The sequence below is a fragment of the Erpetoichthys calabaricus genome, chromosome 2 (genome assembly GCF_900747795.2).
Source record: "Erpetoichthys calabaricus chromosome 2, fErpCal1.3, whole genome shotgun sequence".
Taxonomy (NCBI): domain Eukaryota; kingdom Metazoa; phylum Chordata; class Cladistia; order Polypteriformes; family Polypteridae; genus Erpetoichthys; species Erpetoichthys calabaricus.
In genome coordinates, this window is record NC_041395.2 from 129,700,968 (window position 1) to 129,719,052 (window position 18,085).

Sequence of the window (18,085 nt, forward strand, 5' to 3'; positions counted from 1 at the left end):
ATGCGTACGTGTGTGACACCATGTATTCAATCTCTTTTCACTGTTCCGTTATTTCACTGAGTAATAATTTCCATTTGATAGCACTAATGCAATCTTTACTATCAGTTTTTTGAGACATTCAGATTTTATTTGGACATAATAAGTCTTTTATTGGGAACTTAAAGTGAGGAAAACTTAAAAATTTATAAGAGCTGAGAGCGCAAGAACTGTGTCTGACAAAAGCATTCACACAAATGAGAGGTGAGAGGACTGTGGGCATGGGCCGTTAACCAGAATTGGTTGAGAGGAGGGCGGGACTTGAAAAAATCTCTTGGCAATAGTCTCGTCTCGTCTCAAGATTTTCTATTATAACAGAGAGATATAAGTACATACACACATTATATATAATGCAAAGTTGACTTATTCACTCACTCACTCACTCACTCACTCACTCACTCACTCACTCACTCACTCACTCACTCACTCACTCACTCACTCACTCAGGACATCAATAAAAGCACTATATCCTTTTTACTTAAAAACCTGAAGTTTACAGGATGGTGTTTCTAGCCCAGTAGGTATGCGATAAGATAGGACATTTCAATATATTCAATTTCAGGGGCAAAAAAAAACCTACAACAGATAATCAAAACACCCCAAAATCTCAAAATTGCCGCAATGAATTTGAATGAAATTTGGTGACATTATAGAAAAAGAAAATTAGCTGCAACACTTTTTTTTGCTTATTGACACTTACTAAAATTATTTAACATACACGCTCTGGAAGGTGCTGACAAGAGGTTTTTTGCAAACGAAGGACACAGCAGAAGGGATTGACAGCAGCACTAACCATTTAAGGTGGATGGTTGATTGAAGAATAGTCGTTGTACTGGAAAGGGAAAAACAGACGTAATGCCTTTTGCAGTGTAGAGTGAGGCGTGAAATGGAAAAGAGGTTAGCAAAGTTTAGCACTATAAAGTTTGAGTGCTGGTGGCAGATTGTTGCTGTGAACATTGGCTTTGTTTTGTCAAAAGGAGAAGGACAAGGAGAATGAAGTAGAGACAGAAGTGGCACCCTTGGATCCAAGACAAGGAGGACAGATGACGTCAGTTTAAACTTAACAGGTCCCCCATGAGCTACTCCACTGTAATATACACTCACATCTAAAGACGTTGAAGGGGGACCTCCCACCCCTCCTTCCAATATCATTTATATTTACATGCATGTCTCCTTACTTTAAATGGGGATCCCCCACAACTGCTTTTAAAAATTCTCTACATATACATTCACATCTGCAGTTTTTTTGCCATGTATTAATATTCATCTGGATCTGAAAAAAAAAACGCAGTTAATTTACAGACCTTCTGGGAATCATTCACTTCACTTTGCACATAAAAGAATCATCTTAGCTGAACAATGAAACAATGTGTAAGCTGCACTGCTCTTTTGAAAATGAAATCAGCTTTATTTATTTATATACTTACTGAGTTGGCTTTTTCAAAGAACATCTGCAAGATTCAAGAAAAATTTCAGCTTCAAACATTATATAGAAAGGGTGATGTTATGTTAGGAGGGATATTTGAATTAAGTTATAAAACAATTGCTCCAGATTTCTCCTTCACACATAAGCCAGAGCAATGGAAATGTGAGAGGTAAGCAATTAAATTATTTTATGTTTTAAAGTGAGAAGACTGTTAAATACGTCTTTATGGTACCTGTAGTGACTTTTGTTTTTTTATGATAAACTGGCATTTAGCCTAGTATTGATGCATGTTCACACCAGATTTTAAGGTATTTGTTTTATTAATATATTAATGTTAGTTAAACTTGACATTGGTGCCAAAGATCACATTCTGAGTAATTTTATAACTATATTACTATAATTTTTATAATTTTAAAACTACATTTTATTCATAACAGCAATAGAAAAAAATAATAGCCACAATTCATTTTAAGAAGACAATAATAATACAGAAATCTTTTGTCATTTATGATTTGTAAAAATCATAGTTGAATTGGTCTATCTTTTAGTTTCATTTCAGATTATGTTGAGTCTCTGTAGAATATTTATTCAGTTTATTTTGCATAACTGTATAAATGTATACTAGTGAGAACTACCCTTTAAAGATAATTATTGAAACATTATGCTTTTGTACAAAAAAGCATGCATGGGAAAAAGAAAATAACAGTAATTAGTTAAAGACCAAATGCTTTAAAAATGCACTGATATATCCTTTTTTGATTAAATTAAAACCATTCATATTTTTGAATTTGAAATGAAATGAAACAGTTTTCAACTTTATTTCTTTCTTTAATGAAATGTGCTTTTGGAGGACATATTTGTATTGTATTTTTTTTTTTCATGATAACAGTGTGGATTTTGAAGTGTTTCAGTGGGCACACACAATGATTTTTGCCATTGAAGAAATCAATCAAGATCCAGTGCTTCTTCCCAATATAACGCTAGGCTACAGGTTATATGACAACTGCTTAAAGCTACAGGTTGCTCTGAGAGCTGCAATGAGTCTGATTGGTGGACTGAATGACAGCATTCCTGATAGCGACTGCAGAGGACTGCCTCCTGTCATTGGCATTGTTGGCGATCCACTTTCATCACATTCAATTGCCATTTCAAGAGTTCTGGGTCTGTTTAGAATGCCTTTGGTAAAGTCCAGTTGCATTATTTTAATATACAGTTTTTCAAAAAGCAAATCATTGTAATTATTTCACTTTTAATGATGCTAATTTATTGGAGTTTTAAATATTATCTGATTTAAAAAGAAATTAAAATGGCCCAAACATTTTTACTTTTTTGTGACTTTGGAATATGCCTTTAATTAAACTTAAAGATATTTAAAATAAGAAAAATTCAGTCAGTCGGTCATTTCCTAACCCACTTAGTCCTGAACCTATCCCACCTAGCATGGGGCACAAGGCAGGAGCAAATCCAAGACAGGGTGCTAGTCCATCGTAGGGAAAACACACACACACCCATACCAAGCATGCAAGTTCATCTAATCTGCATATCGTTGGACTGTGGGAGGAAACCAGAGCTCCTGGAGAAAACCCATGCAGATATGGGGAGAACCTGCAAACTCTACACAGGGAGGACCCGGGACATGAACCCTGACCTCCTTACTGCAAGGCAGAAGCACTCCCAAGCATGCCACCCTAACAAGAAAAAGTACTTAATAATAATTAATAATTACAAACTAATTTTTAAATGATGATAATAATACATTTTACACCTAAATAATCATTTAAGGTAATATAATATTAGTCTAATTAGAGGCAGCAGAAACTGTGTTATCTTACATTAAGAAGATTCAATTTTATTTAATCATGCTTTTCTTTACCAGATCAGCTATTATGCCTCTTGCTCTTGCTTGAGCAATAAAATCGAGTATCCATCATTCTTTAGGACTGTACCCAGTGATGCATTCCAAGTTAAAGCTATGGTACAAATTATCAAACACTTTGGATGGACATGGGTGGGCATTATAGGAACTGATGGTGACTATGGGCAATATGCCATGAATAGTTTCCATGAAGAAATAAAACCATTTGGATGCATTGCTTTTACAGAAACCTTTCCCAAAGCCCAAGAAAAGTTCAAATATCTTCAAATAATCAATACAATAAAACATTCAACTGCAAAAGTCATTGTTGTCTTCTCTCCAACTGCAAATTTAATAGCATTATCCACAGAAATCATTCAGCACAACCTTACTGGCAGACAGTGGGTCGCCAGTGAAGCATGGAGCACCTCAAACACTGTAGCAACCAATGAGAACATTCCATTCTTTGGTGGCACAATTGGTATTGCTATTCGCAGAGGGGAAATACCAGGATTGGATAACTTTCTATTCCAGATTCGACCCAGTTCTGATCCAAACAATAATTTAATTCTTCGTTTCTGGGAGACAATGTTTGAATGCAAATTTCAAGAAGCTGTAAACAACCAAAATGATACTGCACTTCCAGTCACCACAATGTGCACAGGATATGAAGATATTAAAAGCACCAGGACTGCATACACTGATGTGTCTGAATCAAGGGCATCTTATAATGTCTACAAAGCTGTCTATGCCTTAGCAATTGCCCTTCATGAATTAATGTTCTGTGAAAATGGAAAGGGGCCATTTGAAAACAATTCCTGTGCTGATATCAAAAGTTTACAACCCTGGCAAGTAAGAAAACACTTTAACATAATCTATCTATCTATCTATCTATCTATCTATCTATCTATCTATCTATCTATCTATCTATCTATCTATCTATCTATCTATCTATCTATCTATCTATCTATCTATCTATCACCATTCAATTCAATGTAAGCAAAGTAATATGTTTAAATAAAAATAATTTAATTCGTTTAAATGAAAATATCAAAACTCAAAGTGTATTTCAAAAAGTACAACTACTACAAAATTATTTTTAATTTCTCAAAAAAAAGCAAACAATATGATATATTTAAATAAAAAAAAACCGAATTAAAGGTTCTTATTTCTGCTTTGTTCTGTTTAATATATCATTACTAAGGGTACTTCCTATTGTGCACAGTTTTCACTATGTGTGAATGTACTATATGAAGTATCTGTGGATTTATTTTATCAGCATCACTGTAAAGTTCATCATGAATCAATAGTGAAAATAGTTTAAAATTGTTAATGATGAAAATGTATTAATTTGGAAATGTAAGTGCCACTGAGCTGCACTTTACAAACTCTATATATAAATCCATGTTTAAGAAGAAATGTTGAATAATTTCACTGCTACCACATGCATATTCTAATCTGTTTGTTTTATTTTATAAGCTGATGCATTATATAAGAAAAGTTAATTTCACCAATCGATTTGGTGAACGAGTTGCATTTGATGAAAATGGAGATGCCCTTGCAATTTATGATATTGTCAACTGGCAAAAAGCTGGTGATGGATCTGTGACCATTAAAACTATAGGTGTTTATGATAAAGCAGCCAGTGGAGGACAAGAGCTTTTCCTCAATGAAAAAGACATCTTTTGGAACTTTGCATCTGGACAGGTAAATTCACGCGGCCTGTTTTGTTCAGATGTTTTTGTTCTTTGTTCATATTTTTATGCCATGAAATTTGTTTACCCATATTGGGTAATACTTTATAATAACTTTCACTAATAAAGCATTAACAAACATTATGTAATGTTTAACATATTATGAGTTCATGTTCATTCAAACAGTTATAAATGTCATTAAATGATAAATAATACATTAGCTTTTTTGTGATTTTTGTGAATTTCCCCTTGGGATTAATAAAGTATCTATCTATCTATCTATCTATCTATCTATCTATCTATCTATCTATCTATCTATCTATCTATCTATCTATCTATCTATTAGATGATGTATTATGCTTTGTAATGGAGCATTGGGCAGACTATTTCATGACATTTCAAAACAATACAAACAAGGATTAAATGCACCAATTTCTTTGTTCTTATTGTCTTGGGATTAGCTTGTTCATTTGTAAACCAACATATTATGTACATTGTTTGATAAAAATTTCTTTTGCCTATTTTCACCAAAGTAATAGTGTTTCATAAAATAGTCAAATTCGACCTAACATTGGCTGAAAAATACTACTTATTATTAATAATAATAATTTTGTGTTTTCTATTTGTGTTTGCATGTGTGTGTCAGTATAAATGTTAAATATTTTTAGGAAAAATAAAACACTGAAAGATTTTTTTGCATTGTATTTGATGTTCTTTGCAATTTTGATAAGTTGAAAAAAATATTTAAGATTGAGGAAAAGCTGTAAAATACCCCTGCTAAAAATTACTTGTTGATACCACAGTACTGTAATGTTTTATCCTAATCTGTTATTAAGGCAATAAACATGATGTTTCAATTCAAGCTTAGCTGTTAATGCTGTTAATTTCTGTTACAATGATAAAAATATACTGTTCAACAAACTACTCCTTACATCAAATTGCTTCCTTCAGCAGGGTGCAGATCTGGTTGTGTTGAAACCCAGTGCCCATTTATACTGTATATTAATTACTCATTTACACAACATTATAATGCATGAGTAGTTGCAACTTTAGATTAGGTGCTGCAAAAGCCTTCATGACTAATGAATAAATGGTTTATAAACATGTGCAAAACTGTATAATGTATGAAGAGTTTCAACATTAGATTGGGTATTGCAAAAACACAACTAATAAATAAATGATTTAAAAACAAGTGTGAAAGCTGGCCAAAATTTTTGGTGTTACAAGCAGGCCAGAACAAATAATAACCAGTTTTAGAGACTGTACAACTCATGAACAACACACTTTCATATGATAAATAAAACGTGTCACTAATATTTAAAGATATTTGTCACCAATCAGCTAGACATTAGCTATGAATGCAGTCTCAACATGAGTAATGTGTGAAAAAATGGTAAAAAAACGCATTACTAGCCATTTGTTAAATAATTTGTCAATTATTTTACACATGCAAACACAAATAGAAAACACAAAATTATTATTATTAATAATAAGTAGTATTTTTCAGCCAATGTTAGGTCGAATTTGACTATTTTATGAAACACTATTACTTTGGTGAAAATAGGCAAAAAAAATTTTTATCAAACAATGTACATAATATGTTGGTTTACAAATGTTTAAATGTACATTACTTAATGTATGAATTATCATTTAATGACATTTATAACTATTGAACATGAACATTGAATGAACATGAACTCATGATCTGTTAAACATTATATATTGCTTCTTAATGCTTTATTAGTAAAAAATTATACCACTTATGGTATTACATGGACTCATTACCATAATGATTTACATTTCCATTGAAGTTCATGAGCCTCTCAAGTGTAAATTTATAGTAGATCTAGGTGGTCCTGAAAATAGATGGATGGTGTAAAGTATTTAATTGAATGGCTTATCTCAGATTTAATAATCTAAAAGTTTCACAAAAAAAAGAAGATTGAATAATTTGCTACTTTTTTGTTTACCTTAGTTTTATAAAACTGGAATGTTTTAAATAAATGTACTTTCAATACCTGCTGGGTTCAGTATTTCAAAACTGTTAATTAATGCTGCTCAATTTTTGACTTTTATTTTGGCAATAAGCACATGAGTTGTCTTTGTAGTATCAATAAACTGACTGCTTGTAAAGAAACAGGTCTGTTACAGTTTAGCACTTTCAGTTAATATTTTCAGGGTAAGTATTTATGCCAAATTCTGTAAACGTTCAATGTTCCTTGCCGCAAACTAGGCAACTCATCAATATGATACTGACTGAAGGGACATGTCTGATGTTCCATTGAATGCCAGGAGAAATTACTTGCTCAAATTAGTTGTTTTGTTAAACACATAAGGTAACTGGCATGACACTGTTACAGATTAGATCAACCTTAAGGGCTACCTAATGCTACATGCTTACATGTTTCACAGCTCCAGATCAATAAGCTCAGATCAATACCAGGCAAATAGTTCCACAGGTTTGGGCCCAGTAGATAAATTTAACCTGGAAACTGCAAAAAGTCTGCATCTTGTGATCTTAATGAACGCTCTTTTATGCAATATTGGCATTGGTGATTTCTGTAAGGTATGATGAATGAAGGCACTGTCGATTTCAAATGTCAAGAGCAGGATTTTTAATTAATTTTAAAAAAAATCAATTATAAGTTTCAATTTGAAATGTCAAGAGCAGGATTTTTATATAAGTTTTAAAAAAATCAATTATAAGGTTTTTTAAGGACAAGCAATTATTGTGCCTCCTAGTTCTACTTAAAATTCTTCAGTAGCTTTAATTAACTGTAAGATGGAGATGACTTGAAATACTTAGATTTGGATTACGCAGTTCTGCACAGCTCTTATGAATGAAATAGATTAAATACATTTTTGTATGCTGCACACTTAGGAACCTGTTTAATCTTACTATATTTATATGCTGAAGATAGTATAGTAATATGTGAAATAAACAATATATTGAATAAAAGATAATACACAACTTAAGAATTGATTTTGCAAAAGTAGACTTCAAACCCTTTAAGTTACATTTGATAGTAATGTGTTTCTGTAGGCAGGAATGCAAAACTTTAATTCATTTTCTTTTCGCAAATTTATAATTTCCTCTGCTTACTTGTTGGTTTTCTCTTCATGCTTTTTGTATTATTTATAATTTTGCCCTAATCACTTTCCTTATAATTATCTGTTTTAAGACTTTCAGATGTTAGTTAAATACCATTTTGTTTTTGTTGGTTGGCTACCTTCCAGCTTCTCTGTTCCTTTTTGTATATCCTTTGGTCTTTGGTATTTTTTGGTTTTGTTCCCTTGGGTTTTGACTTCATGCTTTGTTCTTTGTTTTTTTCTCCTGCTTTTATTGACTTGTTTGGTTATTTGAATTTCCCTTTTGTTTTATTTAGTAATTATATGAAAATAATTATATGATTTTTGTTTTTGATAAATTCATCTTTTACTTTTTTTGGCAAATTTTGTATCTTTGACATGTTTGTATTGTTTGTTTTCTGTTTTAAATCTTTCCTTAATAAGTTAAACATTATAAAGATTTGTTTATTGAATCTTGGTTGTTATTGTTAAAATTTATGGTCTCTATTTTAAATATTTAGAATGTTACCATAGAATTTAACTTATTGGAGTTTTTGTTAATTAAATAGTTCTTTTATTTGATATTTAGCATTTGGTTTTTGAATTCTATATTCAATTAATAAATAAGTAGGTCATTTATTGGCTTTGGCTTTTTCTGAGAGTTTTTTGTCTTACCATTTGGGAAAGATTACAGCAAATAAATGTTTACAGACAGCTTTTATGTTGTTTCAGATTCCAGAATCAGTCTGTAGTAAAAGCTGTCAGCCAGGTACAAGAAAAGCCAACCGGAAAGGAGAGGCGGTCTGCTGTTTTGATTGTGTACCTTGTGCAGATGGAGAAATTAGCAGTAAAACTGGTAAGTGCTAAAAGTTACAAAGGAGCTTGTACATGGAGCTTAAGGGATGCTAAGATGCAATGATCATTTATAACTATACATCTGTCATTGAATATGCATAATCCAGTTCAGGATCACAGCGACCAGACTCTGTCCCACATGCATTGAATGCAAGACAAGTACCAACAATGCAGGAGGAACATCACAGGGCACACTCAGATAAACATATCCACTTTTGTTCATACATGATCAATTTGTAGTTGGCAGTTACTCTAACATGAATGTCTAAGGAGTGTGATAGCAACAATGGAGTGTTTGGAAAGGAAATAGCATGTACATAGGAAAAGGTATGCTTTCATTCCTCACTATGTCCAAGCTGAGATCTGATCCCAGAACTATGAAGCAGCAGTTGCACAGGCAATGGCACTGTTGTGCTAGAAAAGATAGCAAAATAAAGAGTTCAACCAGGAGAAAAAGGGTAGTAAAACATTTTTAAAAATAAAAAAAAAATGTAAAGAGGATCAAGCCACACTAGCATCAAAACGAAAATGAGAGGCAAAAAAATCAAAGTCAAAAAGTACAGACAGAGATCAGAGTACCAAAAAGATTAAAGACAAGATTTCAGTTTTGAAAAATTTCACGAGGCAAAAAGGGATTAGGAATCCACAAACTCAGATGAGAAAGTGAACTTGAGATCCTTTCATATCATTCCCAAAAGGTCACAACCTCTGATGATACACCCATAGCAGCACATGGTCACTACCCTAATGATAAGGGAAGAAAATGGCAGCAGCTAATATGGTCGATAAAATGTTGCTAATTTAAGAATCAAAAAGTTAATAACAAATTTGAATCTGTGGCTTGGAAAACCCCAAAAATGACTGGTAAACAACAAAACTAATGAAGAAAAGACCTCAAAAAATTAATCAAAAACCCTAGTATGTTGCAGTTTATAGCCTTACAATAATTGAGTAACAGATATTTTTAACTGTTTGAAATTTTATTAAGAGAATGCTTATAACCTTCAAAAAATCCTGTGCCATGATTTCCTGTATCACTTTCCTTTTGTTTCAGTATTGAGTTTAGTTTTGTTTTTACGGTTTTGCATAGCCATTGTGGCAAGTTTGATGAACTGAGATGACCACATATCTGTTTTCCAGCTTAGATTTATATATTGTGCCACAGTTAACCTTTCTTTATAAGGATCCATGTAGTCATCGTGTCAAAGGCTGAAATATTTAACGGGCACTATTGGAAGAAGAATACATTTTTAGGTGATGTATATTTATACAAGAACCCACTGGAAAATCTATGGCTAGCTATCTTAAGATAACATGTTAAGATTTTAAGTGTTGGTTTAAGATGACTAAGTCTTATTTCCTCAGTTGCACTCATTTTTGATTTTTATGTTTGTTGAAATTTTAAATTTTAATTCCAGTTTTTATTTTTATATCCTCTGTAGTCTCAGAAACAATGACTGTTATCACCTAGCCTTGGTTACAGAGCAAACAGGATACCCACATGCTTTGGTCTAATTGGCAGTTTCTAAGTTTCGTCTAGTTTGGCCAGAGCAACATTAACTATAGTGCTTATTGTAAATGCTAAGAGAGGTTTACACATGCAGAAATATGAAATTGGTGAAAAGGGATGTTTCTTTGGGTTTCTGGGAATCAAAGAGAACAGCTGACTGATCAGATAAAGTTTAAGATGGAGGTCTGACCTGATATACTGTATACAGTATCAATGTGTGCTAGTGCTCCTGTGAATCACTCTAACTGTGGTGTGTGTCTGGTGCTACATGCCTTCCTTGCCATTCCAGTCCCATTGCTTTGGCAGCTAATTTAAAACTGGATTATAATCTCTCTCAGATTCTTGTGAATGTTACAATTACATTTATCAGCACAGTACTGGCTGTTTTTGAACTCTGTACTTAGACCAGCTTGAAGAAACAAGCTGTCACATTTGAACTTGTGCACCACTGCTGGGTTTTATGTGACAGAAACATCAGAATCAGTAATTAAAGACTGATGAATAACCTACATTTTATTAATGAGTATACTGTGACATTTATATAATAGTTTTCTTTGCTGTATGTTATGGAAGCATTGACAGTATACTTTTACATGTTTCCTTGCTTTACTGGGAACAAGAACAAAAACGAATATTGTTGTTTTGTTACCATATGTCATAAAGACAAGTAAACTATACTAAAACTAAAGTAACTACTTTGACTTCTAGACAGCTTCCACATAGGCATCTAAACTCACTGTTAAAAAGGACCATGATAAATAGTAAGACGTACATAAAAATGTATTTGGATCAATATTTTTATTTGTGCATATTATACATGAACAGCGCTATTAATGTGTCTTTAAGCTACTGCGAGGAATATAATGACAAAATATAACATAGATTGTCAATTTCTTTCTTTTCAAAATCCACTCATTTTCCTAAGCCATTTTTACATGCCGATTAAGGAAGTGAATCTATTCATGTGGAACTGGTTGCAAAGCAGGTAGCAACCCCAAAAGGGATGCCAGTACATTAAAAAACATACTTGCTAATACTAGGCCATTTAATTTACAATGCAGATATTTGGGATGTAGAAAGAAAGCTTTAAGATAAATATGCCAAGTCCACACAGACAGTAGCCTAGACAAAGGATCTCAGGTGAGATTCCTTAGGCTCTGAGACATCATTACTAAATAGATTATATGGCCAACAGTATGTGAACACCACTCCAAATTATTATTCAGGTGTTTCAGCCACACCTGCTGTTAACAGTAGCATAAAAATTAAATACATTTCCATGCAGTTTCATTTGCCAAACATTGTCAGACGAAAGAGTTGTACTGAAGAGCTCAGTGACTTTAAATTTGGCACTGTCATAGGATGCCACCTTTGTCCCAAGTGAGTATGTGAAATTTGTCCTCTGCTAGATCTGTCCCAGTAAACTGCAAATGCTATTATTGTGAAGTAGAAGTGTCTAGGTGGAACAACAGCTCAGCCATGAAGTGGTAAACTACGCCAACTCACAGAGTGGGGTTGCTGACTAATAAAGTGCATTGTGTGTAAAAATTGCCTTTCCTATGTTTCATCACTTACAGCAGAGTTCCAAACAGCCTCTAGAAGCAACATTAGCACACAAGAACAATGCATCAGAAGCATCATGAAATCTGTTCGGAGAGGCTGCATATAAGCCTAAAATCAATGTGTGCAATGCCAAGCATCAATTTTGGATTGGTGAAAAGCATGCCATTATTTTTCTCTGGAGTAGTGAAAACATGTTCTCTTGACCGATGACTCACACTTCACTGTTTGGACAAGTCTGGGGTTGGTGGATGTCAGGAAAATGTTACCTTTTGGGCTGCCTAGTGCCTAGTTTGGAAGAGGAGAGATAATAGTCTAGATCTGTTTTTCAGGGTTTGGGTTAGGCCCCTTGGTTCCAGTTATGGGTACTGTTAATACCACAGCATACAAAGACATTTTAGATAACACTGCACTTCTAACTTTGTGGCTTCAGTTTGGGGAAGGCCTTTTCCTTTTCCAGCATGACTGTGCCATTGTGCACAAATCCATGTCCGTAAAGACTTGGTGGAACTCGAGTGGCCTTCACAGAGCCCTGACTTCAATCTTATTTAACACCTTTGGAATGAATTAAAATGTTGATTTAGAGTCAGGTCACTTTGAACAACATCAGTACAGTCATCCCTCACCTATTGCGGGGGTTACGTTCCAGAGCCCCCTGCGATAGTTGAAAATCCGCGAAGTAGCGACCTATATTTATTTTATTATTTATACATATTTTAAGGCTTTATAAACCCTTCCCACACTCTTATAAACCTTTCTCACTCTCTTTTTAACCTTTCCCACACTCTTATAAACACTTCCTATGCTCTTAAACACTTTCTACATTCTTAAACACCGCAGACCAACACTGCACACTGCACGCAGCGATCAGACGTCGATGTGTCTGCACTCGCTTTGTGAAGGGGGGCAGCTGAACTCACGCTGAGCAGAAATTGACTTTGTGCTGCTTCTGCCAAAATGCCTGCTTGTCGCTCTGCGCATTCGGAAGGAGGAAGAGGAGTGGGGGTGTGTGAGGGCTGAACGCACGTTCGCTCAAACCCCCCTCCCCGGAGGCGCAGTACGCTCCTGCCACTTCGCATTGTCAAGGGGGTGGGGAGCTGAATGAATGCTGAGAAGTGGACTTTGTGCTGGCTTTGTGCTGCTTGTCGCTCTGCGTGTCAATAATTTAAAAGCTTGTACAGCACCTATTTTCCTGTCTCACTGTCTTGTCTTGCGTGAAGTTAAAATGTTTTATAATAGTGAGATGTTACTCATATCCTTAGCCCGACATCCACGTATCATATGTGTTAACAAAGTGTGTTTTTTAAGTTTACATGTGTTTAAAGCATGTGGGATGGGTATTTTAAGGCTTAAACTATAAAAATGTTTTATTATATGGTCTTTCTATATCGCGGATTTTCTCCTGTTGCTGATGGGTCTGGAACATAACTTCCGCGATAGGCGGGCAGTCACTTGTATTTAAAAACCCACGAAGTCGTGAATCCGCGAAAAGTGAACCGCGAAGTAGCGAGGGATTACTGTACATGACCTAAGAAATGTCATTTTGGCTGGATGGGCATAAATTCTCATAGACACTGTGGTCACTGAAGTCGAGAACAACAGAAGGCAGACACCAATAAAAACTAAAAAGCAACTTCTTTTATTCTTGGTGAGAAGAGAGTCTGCCTGCCTGCCAGCTCAAGATGCTACTGACAGGTCAGATCAGACAACCTGCCCAAAGCAGGAAGTTTATCTCTTTTTATAACCAGTCTTTATTCTTAAACAAAAAGAGGAAATATGGCAGTTCATTTTGAGGTGATACATAGATCGTTATAGCTTGCGGTCATACCCTGGATTGGAACATGCAGGAACGCACAGTGTTTCTAACAGTTAAAAGAGTTATTACCACTTTCACAGTCTTAAGCAATAGCCCTTGTCAGCATCAATACACACAAGACCAACTGCAGTGATCTCCCAGCTAACTGTCACAGGGTGTGTGCAACCTAATCAGATTTAGACAATACTCACTTCCTCATTCTATCTGCACCATCAGGGTTTCAATACTTCAACTGCTATGTGGCAGTTACAATTTAAGAGTCTTTTGATTGAGCTTATAAAAGGATTAATGTTATACTGTCAGTTAATGCACAGCACATTCTTATTATAGCTTACATTTCGCACATAATGATCATCATACATAATAATTGATTATACAATATCAAAAGCTACCTTAAAAGTTAGTTTAGTACATTTGTCTTACAAGAGTACACTCTTACAGCTTAGCGTCTGTATTAGGTTACATTTGTTTGGTTAGCTTAACACATCCTTATTTAATGCATAAGTAAAACGCTTCTTATAGTTCTATTAGTACCATACTTTTGTTATTTTGGAAAGGCTGAAGCATCTTAATTCTAAATATTCTTTCTCAACACACTCCAAAATCTTGTGGAAAGCCTGTCTTGGGGTCTCATTTATAAAGCTTGTGCATGCACAAAAAAGGCCTGAAATATGCATACACAACTTCCCACACAATTGTCAGGATTTATAAAAGAAAACTTGACACGAAAGCTTGCGTAAATTTACAGTAACTCTGACCCATGTGTTTGCAACATCTCGGAGAAATTTGGAAATGAGGACGCCATTGATCAAGTAGGGAAATGCAGCTAAACCAGCTAAATGACACACTCAAATATTACACATATTATAAATCATATCACTAAGCCGTTATTATAATGTGCGTTGACATGACAAACATATTACATCTTAAAACAATGAATGTCATGCACTATCTATATTTTATTTCCCTTATAAACAGGGCCAATGCTACACACTGTAGAACATTTTTTTGGCAGTTTATATTTGCTAGTTGTTGTCACTTCTCAGTGAACTGGCTGCTGGGTCAGGATTATTTTGGCCGAGCTTCACTCCATCATGCCTGCTTTGCTGAAAGCCATTAACCAACCAGCAAGGCAATACATCCAGTTTTTGTATGGTGTGGGTACAGATGCATAAAACATAACATGAATTTGTCAATATACTGTATAAAGGAAATTTGCAGCAGTGTCCATTTTTCCTAACATAATAAGGGCACTATACTCCACTCATATTGCAATAAGAGAACCTAGCGAGAATGAAGCTGCTTTTCTTAATTATAAGCTGTTACATTCCATTAATGCACAAGCCATTTGTGATGCCATGAGGTGGCTGGGAAATGTTGTATCCCCATGGCTATGGTGATTCATTCATTTTGGGACAAAGTAGCTTTGACAGATGTGATGGTGCTGTATATGGTGGCTGGCTTGTTGGTAAGGTAACTGTCTGAATGCTTTGTTTTTCATATGGCCTGTACTATTCATTGTAACAGCAATCGTGTCATTACGTGTGCCAAGTGATAGTGGCTATCTGCTAAGATGCTGGCACCTTACGCCTTTCCCTGATCCTCAGAATGCACAGAATAGGTGCTATAATGCCATGCATGATCCTATGCTCCATATGTGGAGTACAGTCAGATACTCTTGGATGTATGTGGCGGGATCTCGATGAATAAGGAGCAAGGCAGTTCTATCAGCCAATGATGTTCTGGAGCATTGTGATTGTATATGTATGAGGTTCATTAGCATGCTCCATATATAAGTGTTTCAGGGAGGTGCTCAATGCCTGTTCCTATACATGTATTTACAAGGTGATTGTGAGTTATAAAAGGTATATTGTATAAACATGTGCATATGTCATGTTTTATAAATCTTGAATTGTTTTTGGAGTACACCTTTTCCTGCATTTTGCAGTGCACATATTTTCACACTCAAATTCATACAAAGTTTTATAAATGAGTCCTCAGAAGAGTGGAGCCTGTTATGTTAATCAATATTAATACTTTTCAAAGTACAGTATATGAGTAGAATTTTCAGACAAGCATCAACTGAGCTAATCATATTGACCATGGTTTTGTCTTTTCCTTGCAGCTGTAAATTAAGCTCATTCAACATGTTGGTCAGATCGGAAAAAAATGGCAAGTCTAGCAGCCATTGATCATTATTAAGTTTGTATTCTTCATGTTTAATGACAAGGAGAAACTCCTTTTTCTCTAGCCAGGGGTCTCGAAATCTCAGCAGGAATTTCTCCCTAGCCATCTGCCTCAACGAAGGCCTCTTTTATCAGCTCTCCTTCTTGGAAGGACTTCTTAGGCTTGATGATCAAGTGACTCACCCAGAACGATGCTTTGGTGTGTCACAATTTTTTGAGGCCACATGGTAACTATAATATAGTATCAGTAAAAATCACTCTTTTGGCTGCTGCAAATGGCTAGTAAGATGGGGAATATCTAACTATAACCGAATATGATACATTTTATTTATATTGAAACACAGCACCACTATATGATACATGGCTGAGACATCCCCAGGGGAGAGGTAATTTTCATGTCTTATTCATTTTCTATTTATGCTAAAAAATAAATAAAGGATATACATAAATCTGTTTCACCTAATATATTTTATAAACTGAAAACACATTGATCTATTTCACTAAATTCATTTTCATGTCCTATAACAAAAAGTCAGTTATTTTTATCATTAAACAATTATTCAAAATATTTTTGCTTGGTGTTTATCTATCTTGTCTGTTCTGATCATTTATTTTGCAGATTCCATTACATGCACTCAGTGTCCACCTGACTACTGGTCAAATCAACAAAGAAACCAGTGCATATCAAAGGAAATTGAGTTTCTTTCATATGAGGATGCCATGGGCATTACACTGGCTACTACAGCAGTATTTGGAAGTTGCATGTCTATTAGCGTTTTATTGATTTTTCTCAACTTTCGAAATACTCCAGTTGTAAAAGCCAACAATTCCGAACTGAGCTTCCTTTTGCTTTTGTCTTTAACATTCTGCTTCCTTTGTTCACTTTGTTTTATCGGAGAGCCCTCAAATGCAACCTGCATGTTGAGACATGTGGTATTTGGAATCAGCTTTGTTTTGAGCATTTCTTGCATTCTTGTAAAAACAATTGTTGTCATTATGGCATTTAAGGCCACACTGCCGGGAAATAATATGATGAAGTGGTTTGGTGTAACACAGCAGAGAGGCACAGTCTTCATGTTTAGTTTTATTCAGTCACTTGTATGTGTGGTGTGGTTGAGTTCAGCCCCACCATTTCCCTCTAAAAACACTAAGCATCAGAACTCAAAAGTAATATTTGAGTGTGATATTGGATCATTAATTGGATTCAGTTGCCTTCTGGGATACATTGGATTGTTAGCATGCATCTCTTTTGTATTGGCTTTTCTTGCAAGAAATCTTCCAGACACCTTCAATGAAGCCAAGTTCATCACTTTCAGCATGCTCATCTTCTGTGCTGTCTGGATAACATTTATACCTGCCTATATCAGCTCTCCTGGAAAGTACACAGTGGCTGTCGAGATTTTTGCAATTCTGGCATCAAGTTTTGGTCTGCTCAGTGCAATATTTGCTCCTAAATGTTACATTATTCTATTAAAGCCAGAAAGGAACACAAAGAGAGCCCTTATGGGCAGATAATATACATGTACTAAGGGAAATGTGGTCTAGTTGTCAACATTTGGTGTTGTAATTCTTTTTTCACAGTTTTTGACAGTTTCTGAATAAAATTTAAAATAATGAAAGGCAACTCTGAGTTATTGTTAAAATGGTATATTTCTTCATTGACACATTCCTAAATCAGCTTATATTAATAATATAGCTAATAGACTACGTAGTTGAAATAAAATTTACTTACAGTATGTCCTGAATAAATGAAAAAATCATAAGCCTTAAATTGTCACAAAAACCAAAGGAGTTTTAAGAATATCAACATTCTGCATTCACATTCATCGATGCATTTATCCATTTTCATATTTACTTAAACTTATTCAGATTAGCTATTGAGCACGTTAGCTAGAGCATATCCCAGCAGCTCTGAAAAGAAGACAGACTGTAAGCATGATGTCTGTTCATCACAAATTACTAAAAAAACATTGTGTGACATTTACCAACATAGACACTATGCTTCAGCAACACATATCTAGAAATAAATAAACTTAAAGTTCTACAGTAGGCTGATCCAGACTTCTGGGTTCAAATCC

General features: G+C 34.6%; 1 protein-coding gene across 1 annotated transcript; it reads left to right on the forward strand.

Moving 5' to 3' along the window:
* The first annotated feature begins 1,455 nt into the window (after positions 1 to 1,455).
* Positions 1,456 to 17,522, forward strand: LOC114643087 (extracellular calcium-sensing receptor-like). The gene is made up of 6 exons (XM_028791782.2): positions 1,456 to 1,631; positions 2,352 to 2,643; positions 3,339 to 4,169; positions 4,797 to 5,024; positions 8,813 to 8,936; positions 16,627 to 17,522. The coding sequence occupies exons 1-6, from the start codon at positions 1,543 to 1,545 to the stop codon at positions 17,520 to 17,522; spliced, it is 2,460 nt and encodes an 819-aa protein (XP_028647615.2). The 5' UTR covers positions 1,456 to 1,542.
* Positions 17,523 to 18,085: the final 563 nt, after the last annotated feature.